The sequence below is a fragment of the Pleurodeles waltl genome, chromosome 7, assembly GCF_031143425.1.
Source record: "Pleurodeles waltl isolate 20211129_DDA chromosome 7, aPleWal1.hap1.20221129, whole genome shotgun sequence".
NCBI lineage: Eukaryota > Metazoa > Chordata > Amphibia > Caudata > Salamandridae > Pleurodeles > Pleurodeles waltl.
Genome location: NC_090446.1, coordinates 1,126,498,535 through 1,126,521,692, shown reverse-complemented (window position 1 = coordinate 1,126,521,692; position 23,158 = coordinate 1,126,498,535). Strand labels below are relative to the sequence as shown.

The 23,158-nt window shown below is 44.5% G+C and overlaps 1 protein-coding gene across 1 annotated transcript in view; it reads left to right on the top strand.

Moving 5' to 3' along the window:
• Positions 1-23,158, top strand: part of GGA3 (golgi associated, gamma adaptin ear containing, ARF binding protein 3) — a 525,496-nt gene that overhangs the window by 32,103 nt on the left and 470,235 nt on the right. Inside the window, exons 2-3 of the mRNA XM_069200128.1 lie at positions 20,147-20,231; positions 20,780-20,855. Of these exons, the coding sequence (XP_069056229.1) occupies positions 20,147-20,231; positions 20,780-20,855 (161 nt within the window). The remainder of the gene's footprint in view (positions 1-20,146; positions 20,232-20,779; positions 20,856-23,158) is intronic.

Here is a 23,158-nt window from a genome sequence, read left to right as displayed (position 1 = left end):
CAAGGTAAGAAAGGCTGAAAGACGACCACCACTGAACAAGACACACAAGCTGAAACGTCAAGACTGGGCCAAGAAATATCTCAAGACTGATTTTTCTAAGGTTTTATGGACTGATGAAATGAGAGTGAGTCTTGATGGGCCAGATGGATGGGCCCGTGGCTGGATTGGTAAAGGGCAGAGAGCTCCAGTCCGACTCAGACGCCAGCAAGGTGGAGGTGGAGTACTGGTTTGGGCTGGTATCATCAAAGATGAGCTTGTGGGGCCTTTTCGGGTTGAGGATGGAGTCAAGCTCAACTCCCAGTCCTACTGCCAGTTCCTGGAAGACACCTTCTTCAAGCAGTGGTACAGGAAGAAGTCTGCATACTTCAAGAAAAACATGATTTTCATGCAGAACAATGCTCCATCACACGCGTCCAAGTACTCCACAGCGTGGCTGGCAAGAAAGGGTATAAAATAAGGAAATCTAATGACATGGCCTCCTTGTTCACCTGATCTGAACCCCATTGAGAACCTGTGGTCCATCATCAAATGTGAGATTTACAAGGAGGGAAAACAGTACACCTCTCTGAACAGTGTCTGGGAGGCTGTGGTTGCTGCTGCACGCAATGTTGATGGTGAACAGATCAAAACACTGACAGAATCCATGGATGGCAGGCTTTTGAGTGTCCTTGCAAAGAAAGGTGGCTATATTGGTCACTGATTTGTTTTTGTTTTGTTTTTGAATGTCAGAAATGTATATTTGTGAATGTTGAGATGTTATATTGGTTTCACTGGTAATAATAAATAATTGAAATGGGTATATATTTGTTTTTTGTTAAGTTGCCTAATAATTATGCACAGTAATAGTCACCTGCACACACAGATATCCCCCTAACATAGCTAAAACTAAAAACAAACTAAAAACTACTTCCAATAATATTCAGCTTTGATATTAATGAGTTTTTTGGGTTCATTGAGAACATGGTTGTTGTTCAATAATAAAATTAATCCTCAAAAATACAACTTGCCTAATAATTCTGCACTCCCTGTATAAGACAGGCCAGGTGAGCTGCCGGCTACTTCTGCATAGTATTTCATCTACTCTCTCATGTATTCTACATTTTTATGACAATTCCGTTTCTTTTTCTGGTAGCTACATTTGTCCTGGTGAAGATCCTCCCTATTTCTTATTCTTAGGGTCAAAACGTTGACTTGTTATCAATCATATGTTCATTAATTGGAAGGACTAACAGTTTTGTGTAATAACGTGATTTCGGATTTTCGTATACACAATCTTTTGTCCTGTTGATTGTTTAATATCTTTCCCTGTTAATTTCATTGCGTGTTGTGCACTATACATATTTATTCACCTTTTTTCACTCAATCACTTTTGCAGTGCGCCGTCACATGTCGCACCGCATTACTTATTTGAACTGTCATATGAAGAGTCTGTGAATATGATTAATCCAATCATTAAATTTAAAATTGGTTTTGTATTTCCTTTTTCCTGTACAAGTTTTTGTGAGTTGTATTTTTTTTCTCCACTACGTTTAGTTTGATTGCCTTTGGAATATTTTCTATGGTGATCAGGTAATTAACCTTGATCCTTGGTAGTACACGGTTTCCCTATTATATTAAATGGCCCCATATTAAAGCAGGCAACTTCACAAGCAAAATGTTCAATATGAAAATAGAAGGCTCCTGCTCTTCCCTGACGTCAGTGCCACAAATGAAATGAGACAACTGCTGCTTATGAGGTGTTAAAAGTTTGGTCTAGAAATCTTTGAGACAATAAGGCTGCCAGTGATACTGAAGGTGTCCTCATAAGAGAAGTCATATCTTTTTCAGAGTGGGCCAGTAAATCCCTCCAGAGAGGATGAAGTTCGACAGTATCCATGGCCGTTTCCTGTTGGGATGATGACTTGCTTCTCTGTATTATTGCAGTACAACTCAAATACATTTATCACAGCACTTGCAATGTGGAGGTGGAGGGGAACTTTTTTTGGGAACTTAGTGGGATATTATTCCTTTTGCATGTTAAAGGTCTTCTGGATAACTTCCCACCTCTCCTCTTCGCGTCCATAACCATACTTTAAGTTATGGTATTTGACTGTGGAGTTTGTACTGGTTACAAGGCATGTTTTCTTGTTTTTTTACCTGTTATTGTCCTTTTTCCTATAGTGGACATAATATGTTTATGGGTTAGTGGATGGTAATGCTAAATGTAGATGTTACAGCCACATAACACAGTTTGTGCTGATCTACAGTGTGTAATTAAAAGTGTCTATGTTTTACAATATCCTAGTACTGTACTGGTAATTGTCCTCACTAACTGGATAAGCACTGCAATTCTGAAACATAATCCTCCTTGATACAGCAGATTCTGTAATCTAAAATGTGCTTTCAGCAGAGTGAACCAGCAGTGCTGTTAAATTATGTTGGTTGAGAATTTCTGAAGACTTGTTGAGAGTACTACTATTGTGTATACAAACTTGAGCAATCATTCGTACTGACTTTAAGGCAGAGTTCTACTTGCTCTGGGACAAAAAACAATTGATGATAACCCTGTTATTTTTTAACCTTTTTAGAGCAAATCATCATATGTAACGCCTTCCAGTCAGTGGGTTTCATGCCCATGGCCTTGGCTATGGCCCTTTTCATGCAGATTATATCTTGTTGCTTAGTCATGATCCATTAACTGTATGGTGCAGCGTTGTGATAAAGACCAGCAACTGTTGTAAGAGTAATTATTTTATACAGTTTTTTTTTAATTAGTTATTGAGTGTACATCAAGCCAAACACAGCACTTAATGAACATACACCAACAATATTAACTATTGAGATCCTTGCTACATTCAGTCAATCAACATATACATTACTATAATCCACATCATGAGACCACCTATATATATTCAGACTTCATACATGTACTTTTAATGTCTTTACTTTATTTCTGTTTCCATATGCGAAGTAATGTGCCCTCTTGTTCTCTTATGTCTTCTTATTTGCTGTGTTACCCAATGGTAGACTGTCCCTTACTTCAAAGTTAGTTATTAATGTGCCCCAGGTTTGTATTTCTTCTTTAGCTTTAGCATCTGTTCTAACTCATCTGAGATGGACCTCTTCTGCCACAGCCCATTCCAGCACGTCCCTCCTCCAACGCTCCACATTTGGTCCCAGTTGACCTAACCAAGTGATATCCCCAGTGTGCTTGGCCAAGAGAAGTGTCAACTGAGTAAATCTATACTCCCTCTTTCTTGTCTTGGGAAATTGTACATCTCCCAGTAGCCCAGCCATTGGGTCGTGGTCTGTATGTATCCCACAAGATTCCTCTAGGTGTTGTGGTACCGCCTCCCAGTACGCTTTAACCAGCGAACAATGCCAAGCTTAATGTAAAAACATTGCTATATGTTCTTGGCATTGGTGGCACACTCCCGACTTTGAGGGGCTGTCTTATGAAGTAATAGTGGTGTACTGTAGGTACGATGTAAATAATTAAAGTGGTCCAATTTAATCTGGCATTACAAGACACCGTTTGGATCAGTGTACACACTCTATGCCAGCATGAGTCAACTATCTGTTCCCCCAGCTCTTCTTCGTATGCAGTTTTTGACCTGAACTGAAGCTTCGGTCTATCAGTGAGCAGGGCTTTACACATATGCGTGATTAAGTGGCATGTCTCTCACAGCTCCAGTAGAGTCAGAAGTAGCATTGAGATTGGTAGAGTATTGGGTAAATCGGGCCAGATTCCTTTGATTATATTTACTATTCCTGTGCAGGAGAAATTGTCCCTCCCCCAGAGTGAAGGAGATAAAGGTATCTGTGGGTTAAAGGTCTCCCAGTGTTTCACACACACCCATCTCTCCAGGCTCTAGTATAAGTGGCCTCTGCCAGGGTACTGAAAGGGGGTAGATCCCTGAAGGAACATTCTCTAGCAAATGGTGCTCTCCGTAACACCCCTTTTACTGTGTCTTCCCATAGGGTCACCGTATATGTGATAAGATAGGGCAGCCTTTCCATGGTCCTGCCCCCAGAGTGTAACAACTCCGATAACGTGTTTATTCTGCCTCCATCCGCCAGTATTGACTTCTCCCAGTTCTCGTCCTCTGTGAACCAGTGTGCAGTGTGTTGCAGTTGGGCTACTAGGTTCGGTAGGGAGAGGCCCCCCTCCTGCATTGGCAGGTGTGCGCATTCCCGTTCCAGTCTACATCTCCCACCCTTCTAAGTAAGTGTGGTGAGCAATGAATGCAGTTGCTGAAATGTCAACCTGGAGAGTGAATCAAACGAGTGTTGCAGTGTGTATAAGCAGTGGGTCAGAAAAACCATTTTTTGCCAGAGCACTTCATTCAGTCATTGACAGTGGAAGTGTGTTTCAGAATTGTATCAAGGCCTTGAGGCCCTCTGTCACTCTGTTGATGTTGTATTGTATACGTTTCTGTTGCATGGCTGCTATCATAACCCCCAAGTACATAAACCTATCAGCTTCCCAGCACAGTGGGAGGAACAGAAGTATCATTGGGTCCATCCTCGACATCCCACCCAGTGGAAAGTCCAGGGATTTATCAATATTGATTCGGAGGCCAGTAATTTCCCCAAGGCATCTAGATATTGTAATAATAGGGATAGCAACTCTCTAGGGGATTTAAGGTAAACAAGCGTGTCGTAAACACATAACGACACCAGATGTAATGTGTTGTGTTGCCCACCTTTTTTTACCCAGTTCGAAAGGGACTATCTAATTTGGATTGCAAGAGGCTCCAAGGCCAGCGTGAAAAGCAGGGGCGAAAGTGGGCACCCCTGGAGTTTCCATCGGTTCACGATCCAAGGGGTTGAGCACACTCACCTCTCTCACCAACCTAACTTGGTTCTGTGTGCAGTAACTGTATCCATGACCGGAACTGGGAGCCAAACTTGTAAGAGTAATGTTATGAAGTTTGGTGGGTCTTATAATTGACAATAAACTTAATATGGAGGCTCAGGCTGGAAAGCTGCTCTGAAGTTGCTTTGGCCTACTGAGAACCTTCAGGAAACTGCTGGGCTGGTTGCCTACCCCCACAGGAGGAGTGGTAGTATAAGGTGCTATCACATCTAGACTATGGGAACTCTATTTTTAGGGAGTCCTCAATCAGCTGTAATTTAGGGGACAGGGTGCTCCATTGTGTTTGCTAGAGTATCCTGTCGCCAAACTCCAAATCAGACCATAACAAATCCTATGGCGATCTTTACTGATCTGCAAATAAATTTAACTGGCTTTACACATTGACGGCGGCTGTTAATTTGCACATATCTCTCCTCAGTTAGGCTAAAGTGTTTATGAAAACCCAGCCTTTACTGCTTGCCAGTTTAAAGATGTACAGAAAAAGCTCTTTTTAATATTGGTCAAGACAAGAACATAAACTATTTACGGTTGAAGAGTTCCTTCCATAATTTTCTAGTGATTTTAGATTCTAGGTTTATACTGAAATATTTTGTTGATTAAATGAACCATGACCAATGGATATCTTCTGGATTTTCTGTCTGCGGTTATTAGTGTTTTGGGATTTGATTGGAAATGCAGTGAAACTTCTTGGTATCTGGGCATTGCAGACATCCATGACAGCTTCAATACCCAGACCCCCCGTCAACCACCGACACCACAGACTCACCGTCCCCCAGCTACACCAACCTCCTGCTGTCCTGGACCCACATCAACAACGGCGACACCATCAAAATCATGAACACCATCCACTCCAGCTCACCATCCGACCCCTGCCCTCACCACATCTTCAACAAAGCGAGCTCTGTCATCGCACCCCAACTCCGGAAGATCATCAACAGCTCCTTCGAGACCGCCACCTTCCCGGAGAGCTGGAAACATGCTGAGAACAACACCCTCCTCAAGAAACCCAAGGGGGACCCAAAGGACCTCAAGAACTTCCGGCCCATCTCCATGCTCCCCTTCCTGGCAAAAGTAATCGAGAAGATTGTCAACAGACAACTGACCTGCTTCCTCGAGGAGAACAACACTCTAGACTTGTCCCAAGCTGGATTCCGTAGCAACCACAGCACCGAAACCGCCCTCATCGCTGCCACCGATGACATCAGGACCCTACTTGACAACGGCGAAACCGCAGCCCTCATCCTCCTGGACCTCTCGGCCGCCTTTGACACTATCTGCCACCACACCCTATGCACACGCCTCAATGACGCAGGGATCTGTGGCAGAGCCCTGGACTGGGTCACCTCCTTCCTCACCGGCAGAACCCAGAGAGTCCTCCCCCCTCCATTCCGCTCTGAAGCTTCCAAGATCAGCTGCGGCCCACCCCAAGGGTTATCCTTCAGCCCGACCCTCATAACGTTTACATGACACCGCTCAAAAACATCGTCCAATCACACGAATTCAACATCATCTCATATGACGATGACACTCAGCTGATCCTCTCCCTCACCAAGGACCCCGCTACTGCCAAAACCAACCTCCACAAAGGAATGAAGGCCATTGCCGAATGGATGAAGAACAGCTGCCTGAAACTGATCTCTGACAAGACTAAGGTCCTCATCCTCTGCTCCACCTTCTCCGCCTGGGATGGCTCCTGGTGGCCTGCCACACTGGAAACCGCACTGATACCCACCGACCACGCACGCAACCTGGGGTTCATCCTGGACTCATAGCTATCAGTGACCCAGCAAGTCAACGCCGTCTCTTCCTCCTGCTTCAACACCCTCGCCATGCTTCGGAAGACCTACAGAAGGATCCCCACTGTAACCAGAAGGATGGTCACTCAAGCCTTCGTAAGCAGCAAACTGTACTTCGGCAATGCCCTCTACGCAGGAACCACGGCCAAATTCCCGAAAAAACTGCAACGCAAACAGAACGCCTCTGCACGCCTCATCCTGGACATCCCCCGCCACAGCCACATCACAGCCCACTAGAGAGACCTACACTGGCTCCCCATCAACAAGAGAATCACTTTCAAGTGCCTCATCCACGCTTACAAAGCACTGCACAACACCGGCCCAGAATACCTCAACAGACGACTCACCTTCTACACCCCGACCCACCAGTATCGCTCCGCTGACCTTGCACTCAACACCGTTCCACGCATCCATAGAACGACCGCTGGCGGCAAATTTTTCTCACACCTCGCTGCCATTACGAGGAACACCCTTCCTATCCACCTGCGACAGACACTGGACCGCCAAACCTTCAGGAGACACCTCAAGACCTGGCTGTTAGAGCAGTAGCAATATCCCCCCCCAACCCACCCTCAGCGCCTTGAGACCCTCACGGGTGAGTAGTGCGCTTTACAAATGCTATGATTGATTGATTGATTGACTGGTAAATGTCTCCACAGGTTGTGTGATAATCACATTGAGGAGAGGGTACACTTCTCCTCTGCTCTGTAATTAGTCAAAAAAATACTTTGTTCATTGATGAAATCACTGGGTCTATCAGTATGTGATGTGGAAATCTTCTAATTTTCCACCATGTGCACACTCTGAAATTGTGAATGGTCTCAATTTTTCTGTTATATTTCATAAGGTGTTTTTACATGAGGCTTTTATTCATAGGTTTTATAAACCCAACAAACTATTATTTAAAAGTAAAGAATTCTCTTTCTGGGTATGGGCAGTTTATCTAAGCTTTACCATTGCTCAGTGTAGGTTTGCCCTGCTGACAGAAAATCTCCCAGCCATACTTTTTTTTTTTTGGTTGGTTGTCGCCTAGTATTCACAGATCTTCGTTTACAATAAAGCCCAAAAGGTAACCAAAAGGACTTACACGCAGATAGAGGTACACCCCGATAGAAAAAACAGCTAAGAAATGGATTGTGAATGGAGCACCAGCCCTAAATGTGAAGTAACGAGAGCAAGGGAAAGTAAATTTTGCAATCCCTAATTGATACCCCCAACCTAGTGAGTTCTTATGTAACCCTAGTGGGCATAGAATTTGTATCCTTCATGAATGCCAAGAGAAGGAGCCAACAGTAATGAGAGAGAGCTGGTGAATTTGCACAGTGGTTTAAAGTACATTGTGTTGACTGCTGAAGGAGGAACTTCATTTCCCTGAAGAAACTACAAAGCAGTGACAAATTACTTAAGTGTTCCATAAAGATATTAAAGCCCCTTCTGCCACCCTGTTTCCCTTTGGAGTAAAAAAAAACCACATATGCAGACTTTTTATTTGCATATTAAAAGAAATTTGCAGCTATTAGGTTGTCTGCAAGTGTTTTATTTACAGACATTGTTGTATGTGTTTATATTCTGTACATTCCGATGTGAATTTGGTTTCCTTCTAGACAACAATGTAGATGAAGGTTAATGTAGATTAATTTTAATTGATGAAAGAGATACCACAAAAATATTACTAGTGATTCACTGACATGTTTTGCTTTAACATATTTAAATTTTATAAAAATCTAACAGCAGTTGCATCATTATCCATTGAAAGCTGGACAACAGTAAGAGACTCGGGCCTCATTACGACCCTGGTGGTCTAATGACCGCTAGGGTTGTGGTGGCAGACGAACCACTGCCAATGCATTGGTCCGACTGCCATATTCTGACCGCGGCAGTAGCGCCGTGGTCGGACTGCCAGAATTAATCTACACAACGACAGGGGATTACGACCCCTTCTCCGCCAGTGGTTTCATGGCAGTAGCACTGCCCCCCACTACATGGCAGTGCAGGTGCCCCCCAGGCCAGCCCCTTCTCAATGTTCACTGTCTGCTTTGCAAACAGTGAACATTGTATCGACTGCTGGTAAACCCTATGCACTACAGCATTGCCGCTGGCTCTATTGTGAGCCAGAGACAATGCTGTAGGCTGTTTGCCGCTAGCCCAGCGGGTGGAAACTGAGTTTCCGCCTGCTGGGCCAGCAGGAAACTTGAGGCAACCTACCCATCGGGAATCAGTGGACAGGCTTTTGTGTTCGCCGAAGTCATTATAAGGCCCTCAGTGTGACTTTCTTTGTGTTGATTGGGAAAGAAAATCCATAGGTTACATGACTGAAGTCTTATACCCTATCCAGAGTTACAAGATTATTGCTGATTGTGGAAGGGCATTGTTAGTTTACATAGAGTACAGCATGGATGACACCACCTGTTTTTAGTTAATTTTCAACAATGCTAACACATTAATAACCAAATATCAAACAACTTCTTTCGGTTGCATGTTTACCGCCATCTTCCAGTATATTCTACACCACCACAAGTCAAAAACTTGTTTCTCAGGTTCGTTAGAAATGTAACGTAGTATAGGAGCAGGATAGCTCTTAATCCCTAAACCTCAGTAAAACTGCAGTGTAGCCATTCAAATTTTTTGATGATGTCCCTATTTTTAAGCAAGGAATAGTATTCTGCACCTTGTGAGACATTTGGGGTATCAATTAATTTGTACTCCTCTGAAGAGAGTAAGGAAAGAATAGCTGTTCATAATATTTAACGTACTGAATATTTTTTGTGGCCAATCTGTTCAATTGTTTCATTTTTGTTTTACTAAGTAGTGAATCTTCTAAAAGGGAAACCGATTTTGGAGTCTCTTTGCCTTCTACTTTCCACTCCATTCACTGGTTTACAGATCATTTGCCATGTTAAAAAAAAAAAAAAAAGCCCACCTGCATGTTTGATGATTTATCTTCCCTCAAATATACAAGCGCACTTTTAGAATTGTATCACACTTCTGCTTCCTTCAGCTTGCTTTCTAGTTCTAGCATGCTTATCAGACATGAAATCATGCAACTTTGTAGCAACTTTAAAAGAATGCCACAGGAGGAACATTGTTTAACCTGTAAAATGGGCTGTAATTCCTCTGACATCCCTTCTACAAAATCTTCCATCAGGGAGCAGATATAAATCTTGAGACGTTATTAGGGTATATACACCCTAAAGGGTTGAGGTCAGATCCACATTTGCATACTATGAAACCACAATTTCACTTTAGAATATAGCCTTCTGTGTCTAAAAGGAAACTGAAGCTGAAAAAATATGTATTTTTTAGGTGTGTTACAAGAAAGGACGAGGCAAAGGTGTAATCAGGCTTAGAGAGATACTTGCCCTCATTCCAACCCTGGCGGTCTATGACCGCCAGGGTGGAGGATGCCGGAAGCACCGCCAACAGGCTGGCGGTGCTTCACATGGCATTCTGACCGCGGCTGTAAAGCCGCGGTCTCCCAGCCGGGTCCGGCGGGAAGGGAATCCCCCACGGCGGCGCTGCTTGCAGCGCCGCCATGGGGATTCCGACCCCCTTCCCGCGAGCCTGTTTCTGGCGGTTTTCACCGCCAGAAACAGGATGGCGGGAACGGGTGTCGTGGGGCCCCTGGGGGCCCCTGCACTGCCCATGCCACTGGCATGGGCAGTGCAGGGGCCCCCTAACAGGGCCCCAGCAGGATTTTCACTGTCTGCTTTGCAGACAGTGAAAACCGCGACGGGTACAACTGCACCCGTCGCACCCCTGCAACACCGCCGGCTCCATTCGGAGTCGGCTTCAATGTTGCAGGGGCTTTCCCGCTGGGCCGGCGGGCGCTCTTTTGGAGGGAGCCCGCCAGCCCAGTGGGAAAGTAGGAATGGCCGCCGCGGTCTTTTGGCGGCCAGATTTTGGCGGGCGGCGACTGCCGCCCGCCAAAATCAGAATGAGGGCCACTGGGTCCACTATATATGGACCAAATTATTAATGGATGCCAAGCTCTTCAAGTTGGTTGTGGTTCCAATGAGAGTGCTGCTCCCTCTCTGCTCTGACAATTGAAACAGTGGCATTTAGATGAAATTGGAAGGAAGTATGGAAGAGAGAGAGAGAGAGTGAGAGTGTTGATTCTTGCTTACTTTGGATCTTTGAGAAGGTAACAGCACAGGTAAGTGGCCTAGTAGGAACTGAATTAGAACAAAGAAATTTGTATTTCACAGAACCATGGGTACAGAAAGGTAATGAAATAATAATAAAACAGAAGGGTCTTATTGAACTCTGTGGTGGGTGGTGCCTTGACATGCTTAATGCCAACCAGGAAATAAATATTAAATATCAGGATGCCTCGAAGTCTGTAAATAAACAGGTAAGATGACAAGTTAACTATTCTACCTAGCCCCACAACCCGATTGATACAGGGCAAACACAATAGAGGTGCAGGAATTTAACTCTGTAAATTCTTGAAACAGGAAGCCATACAGACATCGGAAATGTTGCCAGCCAGGTCCTGTAGGCTTATCTGAGGCTTATGAATTCCTTTCCCTACAAAGCCCTTGGACCAGAGGGGCCTAGAGGTGCCGCCCGGCGGGCCCCTGGCTCAGAAAGACCGGATTGGAGATCACATGGTTCTGGGCGCCTTGCAGAGTCCTGCCACAGGGTGGAGATACAGCGGGACGGCACAATGGCGGTGGTGTCTGCTGACCTGGATGGGTGCACAGCTTCGGAGCAGAACTTGGAGGCGGGCGGGGATGCCGAGATGACCTAACTGTTAATTCTGTTGTGTGTTGTTTCTCGTTGGTCCTGAGGGGGGATGCAGGACTGGGTGGGGGCTGACCCTCGGGGTTGTGGGTGCTTGGGTCTCAGGTTCAGGGGTGAGTGTTTTGTGTTTGATGCCGGGGGGAGAGGTCACTCCACAGTTATGGTAGGCCATTTATTGTGGTAGGGTGGGGTTTAGGCTGTGGTCCTGGCAGCATCTACGGGTTGGTCTTACAGTATGGTTAGTTCTAGTTGTTTTACTGTATTTCTGGGGTGGGACGTGTGTGGTGGGGGGTATGTTTATGTTTACAGTTTATTCTGCAGTACGGGTGTTGGAGCGGGGTGTGCGGGCTGTCTTTTTCTGTTTCATTTTGTGCGGGTAGCATACAGCGGGTTGTGTCCGTTAGGTGGGAGCATCCACTACTACTGCCATAGGTCGACTCATTAATTTGCTGACTTGGAATGTTCGGGGCCTGAAAAGTTACACGAAACGCTATTGGGTGCATTCGTTCCTTCGTAGGCATAAGATACATATTGCTTGTCTCCAGGAGACTCATATGGCAGACGAGGAAGCGCTTAAACTGCCCAAGAAGTGGCAGAGGCAGATGTTTTCATCCTTCTTTTCTTCATATGCACGGGGGTATCTGTCTGGGTGGACCCCGGGGTCCCCTTTATCCATGTGTACAGCGAGGTGGATGTTGAGGGTCGCTATGTCTTGGTGGAGGGCATGTTGGATGGCCTACCCATTGTGATCCTTAATGTATATGCACCCAACACGGACGATCCCTCCTTCTACTCCAGAATACCTGAGATTTTGGGGGACAGTGTAGATAAGCCCTTGGTCTGGGCGGGGGACTATAACTGTGTGATCAATGGGGAATTGGATCGCCGCCCGCCAAAGCTGGGAACCAAACCATTAATGGTACAATCCCTTAGAGGTGTGATGGTGCACTTGGGTCACTGGGACGGTTGGAGGGAACAACACCCTGACGGTAGGGAATATACCTGTCATTCTAGGACACATGATACACACTCTCGATTGAACAGATTTCTGTTGGGTGGTCTCGACAGCTCACAAGTTCTGGAGGTTACTCATCTGGGTCTGTTTCTGTCAGATCACGCGCCGGTTCGGCTCCAGTTGCAGTGGGGAGAGACAGCCTCACGTTCGGCTCGAGGTTGGCGCATGCCCTCGGATTTGCTGACTGATCAGGGATGTCGGGAACGAGTGGATGACGCCATAAAACAATATCTGGACATAAACTGAAACACGACTGCATCCCGCGGCTTGGAATGGAGGCTATGAAGGCAGTCATTCTGGGAGAATGTATAAGCATGGTGGGTGGGGTGCGAAGACATCTGGAGCGGGATCTTACGGCCTAAGAGGTGAAATTGGGGGAGGTACAGCGGCTGCCTCCTGACTTGAGCACCGCTAGGCGGGAGGAGCTTAGGTTGTACAAGGAGGTGAACACCTGTTGGGACACACTAAGCAGAACAACTCTGAGAGGGTATAGGCAGCGTTTGCATTGCGAAGGCGACAAAACAGGCAAACTCCTAGTGTGGATCCTGAAATGGGAGGTGGAGGCTCCACCAATACTGGGCATAAGGGATACCGAGGGAGTGCTTTTAACACTGTGTGGTGACATTCTACGGGAATTGGCATCCAACTTTCAGAAGGTATCTAGAGCTGGCACTAATTCATCAGCAGGGGATGCGGAGCAGTTTCTGCGGCGGTTGCGATTGCCTAGGTTGGACCCAGAGAGTAGGGATGCGCTTGACCTCCTGCTCATTGCAGAGGAGGTGGGAGAGGCAGTGAAGGCTTTGGCAAGGTCCAAATCCCCTGTTGGTGACGGTTTCCTGTGGAGCTGTATCAGGCTTTTTCCCCCACACTTGGGAAGAGACTGTTGGAAGTATTTGAGGAGGCGCGGGTGTGTGGCAGGTTACCGGAAACCATGCGACAAGGCATAGTGTGTTTATTGCTCAAGCCGGGGGGGGGGGATGCCGCGGACCCCTCTTCGTGTCGGCCGCTAACCATGTTGAACTGTGATGTTAAGATACTCTGTAGGATCCTGGCCACTCGACTTAGAGGAGTAATTCGGTGTCTGGTGCATGAAGACCAATGTGGGTTTATGCCGGGTCGCAGTACGTCCTTTAATCTGCGTCGCTTTGCACATGTTCTACATGAGACTAAGGGAAAGGAGTTGGAATTGTCACTGGTGTCGCTTGACCTGGAGAAAGCGTTTGACACAGTGGAGTGGGACTATTTATTGGAGGTGTTGCAGGGCATGGGCTTTGGCTCTGGCTTTTGTGCATGGGTTTAACTATTGTACACTGCCCCAACAGCGCGTGTGATTGTAGGGGGAGAGACCTCGGCTGTCTGGGAGATTGGCAGGGGTACACAGCAGGGGTGCCCGCTCTCGCCTCTCCTGTTTGCCCTAGCAGTGGAGCCCTTGGCGATTTGGCTTCGGGAAGAGATGGTACACATGGGGGATACTGGTGGGTCGAACCGTACACGTAATTTCTATGTATGATGATGATGATGCATTGGTCTATGTGCGGGATCCTCGCGTGTCGGTGCCGGAGTTGTTGCAGAGGATGGCGGTATTTGGGGCTGTTTCTGGTCTCAAGATCAATATGAAAAAATCACTTCTGTTCCCTCTTGGGTCTCTTGTTGGAGTTCCTCTGGTTGGGCTCCCTGAAGTGGGGTTGCACTGGGAGGTGAAGTGTTTTCGGTACCTGGGTATTTGGGTCACTAACTCAGTGGATGTATATAACTCTCACAATACTGAGCGGGTAGTGGCAGGACTGGAGCACTCGGTTACTTTTTGGAATAAGTTGCCCCTCTCTGTTATGGGTCGGGCCTCAGTAGCGAAGATGGTGTTTTTACCCCGGTGCCTTTATCTGGTACAGAACTCCTTGTACCCGCTGCCTGCGCTGCTTTTTCGACGCTTGGATAGCCTGTTGATTTCCCTAGTGTGGGCGGGCAGGCGCAGCAGGGTGGCGCTGTCTGTGCTGCAGAATGACCTAGATGGGGGGGGGGGGAGCTTGCGATCCCCAACATCAGACATTATTATTATGCAGCGCAGCTACAATGTGCAGCAAAATGGTTGTCAGAGGTTGATAATTGGGAAAAGAGATTGTATACTGGTCTGTGCGATGGCCGATCTTTGGCGCACATTCTCATGTCCGGGGGCAGATCAGACCCCGCTGCGGCTTATCTGGGGAAGACTACTGCCAGGATTTGGGAACAGGTGGTGAAGCAGGTACTCCGGCGGGCTCCCTTTGATAGGGAATTAAGGATATGGGATCTGTCTCCATTTCGGGATATGACAAGGACAATGTCAATGGAGGCCTGGCGATTCGGTGGTTGTGTGGTGGTCGGTGATTTGTAATCTAATGGTGAATTTCTTTCATTTGCTGAGGCTCAGGATTTGTTTGAGGTGGGCCCTGGCCAGTTTCTGCAATATGCCAAACTTGAGAGTGTAACCCGCGAGATCTGGGATGGTTTCCCGTTGGCCCCCAGGGCCTCCTCGATTTTGAACGGTCTTCTTAATTGGTGCGAGGAGACGCACTTGATTGCTCGGTTTTACAGGGCACTATGGGAGGATCAACCGTCTGTAATTAGCACGGGACGTAAGGCATGGGAAGCTGATTTGGGGATACCTATTGAGGATGCTGACTGGGATGCGGCCTTATCGTTGGTCCGAACGGTCTCATGTAATCATAGGTTTAAATTGCTGCATTTCAACTTTGTGCACAGGCCATATATCACTCCTAGGAAACTAAATAAAATAGACCCAGGTAGAGGGGCCTGTTGTCCTCGATGTGGTAAACTTGGTGCTTCCTTCCTACATATGGCATGGTCCTGTACAGCTGTACATGTTTTCTGGCAGGAGGTGACGGCGGCGATCACTGAGGTTACTGAGCTTGAATTGGAGGTCCGTTGTGTCTCCTGGGTGTGGTGCGCAGGCGGCGGGGTAGAGGGATTGTCTACAGGATGGTACAGTTGGCTTTAGCACTAGCCAAGCGTAGAGTAGCGATTGGCTGGATGAGCGCGCGGACCCGTGCGGTCGCTGACTGGCTGCGTGATCTACTGGAGTGGGGGGCGGTGGAGGAGCAGCACATGCACATAACACGTAGCGATGAGAAGGCGCTTGCTGATGTGGTTGCTTGGAGTGCACTTATGGAACGGTTCACTGATGGGGAGGACGTCTGCTCTGTGAGCAGCAACGAGGCGGTGGGGGACGGGTAGACACACAGAATGACTGACCCATATCCGGCACAAATAAAAGCAGTGAGAAGCTAAAATTGAATGTTCACATTCTGTCATAGAACATTGCCAAACCATTGCTGCAAGAGGGCAAATCTCCCCTGAATGGGAACAGTTTGATATCATAGCATTACAGGAGATATGGGCAACAAAAGAATTATTGCTGGAAGGTTATGTCCATCACTTTTTTTGAATCAAAAAGAACTGAACATTTTGGAAGACCAAAAGGTGGGCTGGCTGTTTATGTATCGGCAGCTTTAAAGGTCAACACAGTGCAACTACAATCCCCAGATCCAGGGTTACAACGAATTAAGTTAAATGATTGGCAGAGACACAATCCAAACCCAGTTCAACTGTTGAATCTGTATGTGCATCCAAATGCTAAGAATAAACAAGCATTGAATAAACTGTTACTTTCAACACTAACAGACTTAGTTAGCTGATCCCACGTGTGACATCTTATTAACGGGTGAGTTTAATGCAAACCTCATTTGTACTCCAGATGAAGTCGAAGGTTTGACACCAGCAAACGCCATTTGGAATGTGATGCCACAGTAGAATCTGCAGTCTAAGCGAATGGATCGTCATGGTCAATCCCTGGTCACAGCCCTAAAATATTTTGGAACGAGTGCCATCAATGGGAGAAAAATTGAGGATATGCGACCAAAATATACTTACGGATAGCTGGCGTGGGTCCATCATTAACCCTATATTTAAGGGGGGAGGTCGTAAGAATCCTGGCAGTTACAGATTAATTGCCTTGATAGATGCAGAAGTGAAGTACTATGCATCACTTCTCCCAGAAGACCTGTTAGAGTTGTCAGATACGAATCACCTCATTCCATTAAATCTGACTGGCTTTTGGAAACGCCTGGGTACAAATACTAATATATTAGCCATCTCATTGCTAGCGGACAAATGCAAGAGGAAACAACAGGAACTAAACCTATGTTTTGTGGATTTAAGAGCAGCATTGGACCGTGTTGACTGGGGCATTCTATGGAGAAAGCTGCAGCAGTGAAATGTTCCGGACAGAGTACTGCAAGGGATAGAGCAACTTTATGCAGGCACTGGGGTCTGTGTAAAACTGGGTGACGGCACACGTATATTAAGAAAGATTCCAACTAATAAGGGTTTAAAACAAGGGTGTGTCTTGGCCCCTCATCTCTTCAATTTATTCATGGCAGATTTAACACCCGTGCTGAATCATGTTAACTCCCATCCCCCATGCTTGGGTTCCCTCCAACTTACGCACCTCGATTATGCATACAACGTTGTACTGATGATTTAACAAAGGTAGGATTGCAAAGAACATTTAACGAGTTAAGGAACTATGTAAAAATAAACAAACTGGAAATAAACTCAACAAAAAAACTGTCAGTGGGCCAAAAGGCTGGCTGGCTCTCTGAAAATCTGGTTGGATAGGTCCCAGTTGGAGGTGGTTAAATCTTATAAATACTTGGGTATTTACATCAATTGGAGATTTAATTTCCAGGCACAGAAAGAGTAGTTGCAAAAAAGGGGCAAGCCTTGTTTATCGCCTTCAGGATATTAGCAAACAAGCTGAATGGATCATCATACAAACCACTGTTGGCTGTAATGGCTGCAAAAACACAGCCTACATTGTCTTATGAAAGTACAGCCCTATAAGGGAAAGATGCGGCTTTACTGAATAAATTACAGGTACTTGCTTATAAGAAGGTGTTTCAGCTCCTCCAAAATGCATCACCTGCGCAGGTACGTTTGGAATTTGGTCTGATGGATGAAACTCTTTGGCAAAAGTACGCATTTATAAAATGCTGTTGCAAAATCCAGCAAAACAAAGACCAAGCTTGATTATCCATCACAGTATGGTCGACATTAATTGCTGATTATAAGTCGACATAAAATCAATTTTTGCAAAAGGCACTACAGGATACAAATGCAAGATATTTATGGGATATGTAACTGCCATTTGCCTCCTTCAGGAAGCTATTAAACAAATCAGCATGACAACATTCTCTTTTGTTTGATAAAAACACGTTCAGCAGCCGTTGCCATGCATGGATGGTCCTCAAATATTATGACACCTTAAAACGTACAGCATATTTGTCTTTGGCTTTCCTGGCATATATGAAGAGAAAACTGATGTCTGTTCTGTTTAGTCAGTTCCCAACTTTGGCTGAACAACCACCATGGAGATACTGTGGCGATGTTTCATGTAGACTCTGTGGTTATAAGCAAGGAGACCGTATACATCTGATCTGCATATGTCCCCAGTTGTATATGTCCCGGGTTATGCTGCAAAAAAAAAGCTTTTATCCCATGTAGAATTAGAACATATAGAGGGACGGTAAATAGAAACCTTGATCCAGCCAATCCTCAATTAAACATGAGATTGGTTAAGGCTTTGCTTTTGCATGCACAAACTGTTCCTAATTTAAGCACAGGCACTTTATAGTAGGGCTGCATCTCTTAACTTGCAAAATTTTAGTCTGGTCAAGAAGATACTGGGGTATAATAGCAGGGTTATGCCGCTAAAAAGTTTTTATTGCATGTGGTATGAGTGTGTAGAGGGGCAATTATAAGATGATCCAGCCAATCCCCAATTAAACACGAAACACGTACAATTTTAGTCTGGTTGAGTAGCCGCATGGGTATTATAGCAGGACTTTGGCAGGTATTTATGTGGTCCCTTATTTAAGATTTTTTTTTACTATTGGCTAGACCAGCACACATGCAAGCACTTTTGGTCTACGCGCTGGCCCCTTAGCTGGACAAATATTAAATCTCCATTAATTTATTTAAGGCCAGTCATTCAAGACACCATATGAATAAAATTTATGGCAGCTACTTTTTGTCAAATTTTAGCCTAGTCTGAGGAGTTAATACTAGTATTGTTTTATTCCGAGGTATTATTTGGGTCTTGTAAATTGTGTGTTTTTAAAGAATGTTCAGTGGTTAGGTTTGTCTCTCTACTGCCTTGGAATTGGAAGCAGTTGAAAAAAATGGCCTGTTGCCCTTTAGCCTTATAAACATGGCTATAGACACATTTTTGTTTGGATTTGAGTAATAATTTATTTGATATAATTTTACAGAATTTTATATAATGTGTTGATTGTTATGGGTTTTATTAACTAAACCAGGGGTCTCCATCCTTTTCAGTAACAAGAGCTACTTATGTTCAATGAAATTCATTCTGACTAATATTAGTGATGAGGTAGTGACCACTCCATCCAGGATTGTCAGGCAGGGTTGCCAGCAGTAAAATAAAAAAGTGTTATCAATTGGAATGCCTCTAATTAGGTAATACATAACCGTAGCTGCAACAATGGCCCTAAGGTAGTAATGTGAATAATAAAGCGCTCCAACTGAAACTGAAAATTCAACAATTTTTCTCCAAACAGCACCTTATGAGTACTGAAAATAAGCACATTTCATTTCAAATAGTTTTAATTTTGGCATTCATATAATATTTCAACCAAGCAAAAGCCTATATAGTAGTTGGCTGAGCTGCGCACAGGAGAGCTACTCACAGGAACCTGGAGAGCTACTGGTAGTTCACGAGCTACTCGTTTGAGAAACCTAAACTAAACAATAAAGATTACCTACCGAACTCGCCAAGTAAGATGTGGATTTCTTCAAAAAATAAGTATGTCTTCATAATTTTAATTATTTAGGACTTCGAGTTGCAACAATGCAAGCTCATTGAAAAAAAAGTGGATTTGCCAACAAGTAACTATAAATAATGTTGGACAGTGGACGTCTGAAAATTTATCTCAGACTTTGAAATCATGTTTGTTCTTGCTCTTGAGAAACTTTTCACGTTATATATAATTTTTGTAGTGCACAAGAATCATGATGTATGTTTTATCGTAATTAATAGCAAGGACACTTTGGGTCTGGGGATTTATTCTGTTAACACAGATTGTTTTTTCATAAGGCAGAACTTCCCTGGCTTTGAGACATAGCCTCTCGTTTGTCGGATCTGGCATCTTTTGTTCATTCCAACATGTGATAAGGAGTTCACCTCTTGTGTTTGAGAATAGAGAATGCCCCATTTCATGATGGCAAATGAAACATTTTAATATAAAAATGAGTATGTCATTCTTACACTGGTAATGTGCCATGCATGTAGAACCCATAGGAGCACCCTTTAGTAGAGAATGAATACATAAACTACACAGTCTATTTGGTTAATTTCTTGTTACTACTAATGCAACTAAATTATTGCCCTTCTCCTCTATAGTGGTAAGAAAGCTCCACTTGGCTAAAAGCTACAATGTAGTTTGTTAATAATTTTGTACTCCGGTGGGCAGGTTGCCCTTCAAACAGAGGGTATAGGAGATTGCAACTTGAACTATATACTACACTGAGCCGTACAAAGCCGGCTTGCTATGTCTTTCTGACCTTTGGTCCTTACACATAGAGTTGACTAGCTTACCTGCTATATGATTCTGAGATAACTGATGTTTGTGTTTGTGTTTTTTGTCATCCTCTTGAAAGATAAGGCTACAAATCCGTGCAACAGACAGGAAGATTGGGAGTACATCATGGGCTTCTGTGACCAGATGAACTCAGAACTGGAAGGGTATGTAAAAAAAAGTCATCCACAGTTTGCACTGGGGGCATATACATGAGATATTTTTTTTCATATCCTTATCTACAGTCAGTTTGACATGTCTAAACTATTGGCAGCATTTAAAGCTCACCATGCTTTTTTGTATTCTCAGTAGTCAACGAGGTCATTGGGTGTATAGATTTATCAGAAACCAGCGGGCTGACTCAGTTTAGCAGTATCACAAATGAACATGGGCCTAATTTAGATCTTGGCGGTAATGGTCGGTGGTAAAAATCCAGTTGTAAGTTGCACCTACACACAAAACCTTTCTCTAGATTGTGCATTTAAATCCACTCATGTCCAGTTAGCTGTGACTTGGGTTTCAGCAGTGTGTCTGGGTTTAACATTCTCTGGGGTCAGGCTGCCTCTATATATTCCTCTTTCTCTTTTGATTTCTGTTTCTCTCTTTCTCTGTTCATTTATATCACTCTTAATCTCTTCTCTACTCCACTGATGGTGTATAGCTGGCATAGAATATTTGTTTAAGATTTCTCAATCTAACATGTTGTTCTTCTCAGTCCACAGATAGCTGTTCGCCTACTTGCTCACAAAATTCAGTCCCCACAGGAATGGGAGGCAGTACAGGCACTGGTGGTAAGTATTACATCACCGAGATGAGACAAAAGGAATAATTGACTGTTCTGGACTTACAGCTTTGTGGCCTGTTCAAGAGACCATGTGATCCACTGCACTCTAAATTTCTCAGGTGGGCCAAAGGATTGAGCGAGCCAAGCAGTACACACACATTAACGTCAACTTCTATCTGCTGTAGAGAGAGACATTTTATAGAATCCAATCATTGACCCCAGCCCCTACCTGGAGCGATGAAGATTATCCCTGAGCATGCCTGGTTATATGCATCCATTGAGCCAGTTACTTTTGTCCAGGAAGGAGACCATGCTTCTAGAACACAAATGCTGATCACAGCGACAATCTGCTCCTGTCTCAAGCATGTCAGAATACAGGCTAGGCCCCCTGTCCCTCTCCTGGTTTAGGGGACATGACTGATAGCGCAAACAGTGAACCCAGTATCTGTTTACGAAAGAAAGAATACACAAGCTTCTAATGTGCTCACTATTTTCAAGGTGGAAAACAGGTCAGCCATGCAGAAAACACACCCTGATCACATCACTGTCTTTTGGGATGAAGTCCCACAGAGCACACCCATTGATTGTAGTCACTACACCAAAAGGGAGAGGTGTTGTGGAACACACAATTGAATACAGTCACTGTGTACTCATGAGGGATCAAGCGTCATACAAGCACTGATCACTGTCTCTTCATGCTGACATTGGATATATCATCATCTTCGGAATATACAAATTGTCCCACTTTATTCACCAGTGGTTGGACCTACATTAGCTGGTGGGTGTAAGGTAGACATAGGTTATCACTGGATGTAACTAGTTCGGAAGAACATATACCTTGAACTATTTATCTGAAAGGGTATTTACTATCAAATATTCCCAAAGTAGTGTTGTAATGTAGTTTTCTGTGCTAAAATGTTTAAGTGAATATATTGACTTTCTGGACTTTGTTACCGATAAGAGCATCTTTAGTGATTCCGTGGGTAACAGGAGATAAGGTTTATAACTTGGGTCAATACAAGCACCCTTTCCCCATTTTAATGGGTGTTACAGTGTCATTCTGTTTTACAGTAGCATGAACAATTACTGTCCAGAGTTCATGGTGAACCCTTTACAACAACTTTGCTACCACTGCATCTCCTTGAGGCAGATGGTTAAGTACCTTTTACTGGGTGGTAAATGCTGGGGGAGTGAGAACCCTTTCCACACTGACAGGATGACCAAGGTGCCTTCCATTGTGACACAAGGCTAAGGTTATCACTCAGTTCTAACGTCGCCCCATCCACCTGGATAAAATGATGTCTTCTAGTGTGAAATTAACATTTGGTATACCATTTATGAAATCACAGGCGCCCTCCTGTCCTCAGGCAGTGGTAGTATCTCTCTTCATGACGGCAGAGTAGGGTTATCTGCCACAAGTCCCATCTCTTAAAGTTGATTTTATGAGTTTGTGTAAAAATAATTAGGTGTGATTATTGAGGCTCCGGAAAAGTTTTTATGTGTGGTGGGAGGATTGGTGTAGTATTTTTGTACCTTTAGGAGCCCTTCCACACTCATACTTCAGCATTTTCATTTTGGATTACAAGAGGGTGAGAAGTAACCATGCAAGGTTGTTGACCATTTCAGGAGATGCACATTAGTCTGCTGTTCTGTATTTTCAGCTGGAGGAAGAGCAAATCTGTTTTTCATTGCTCACCCCCGCAATACAGCACTTACTTCGCTATCCAGTTGAATGAAGGTAAACTGGATGAATCTAAAGTTAGATCTTTCCAATGAAAGGAAAGGATAATTGGTTTTGAAAGGGAACTGTACGAATGTGTATCTTTTTTAATCAGTGGGTTAAATCATTATCGAATGATGAGCAAAGTTTGCAGCATCGTTGTTTTTCAGTAGCCTTAAGCATAAGAGCCTATGCTGTCCACCATTAATCTATTATAAATGGACATGCTTGGCATAGTCCTGCTGCCTTCTGGATCAATCCAAAATAATTCAGAAAGTCGTGAGAATATGGTGTAGTTTTGATTCTTACATGCTGGCCTGTTATATATTTTAGTTTTGACTTTTTGTTGTTCTTCATTCCTAAATCTGAATTCTACATCAACCTTATCTCTTCATTCAAGCCCTAGTTCAAATGCCCGAAACTTTAGGAGTGCCTATCTTGACCCTAGCTGCTGGCCTTGCATATGTTAGACTCATCCATTGAAGCATTCTCTATTCCAACCCAAATTTCTAAGGACAGTGAACACATAATGCCATTCAAGAGTATCAGAGGCTTTTTCCAAGTCTGGTGTGAGACATGGGGAGTACGGT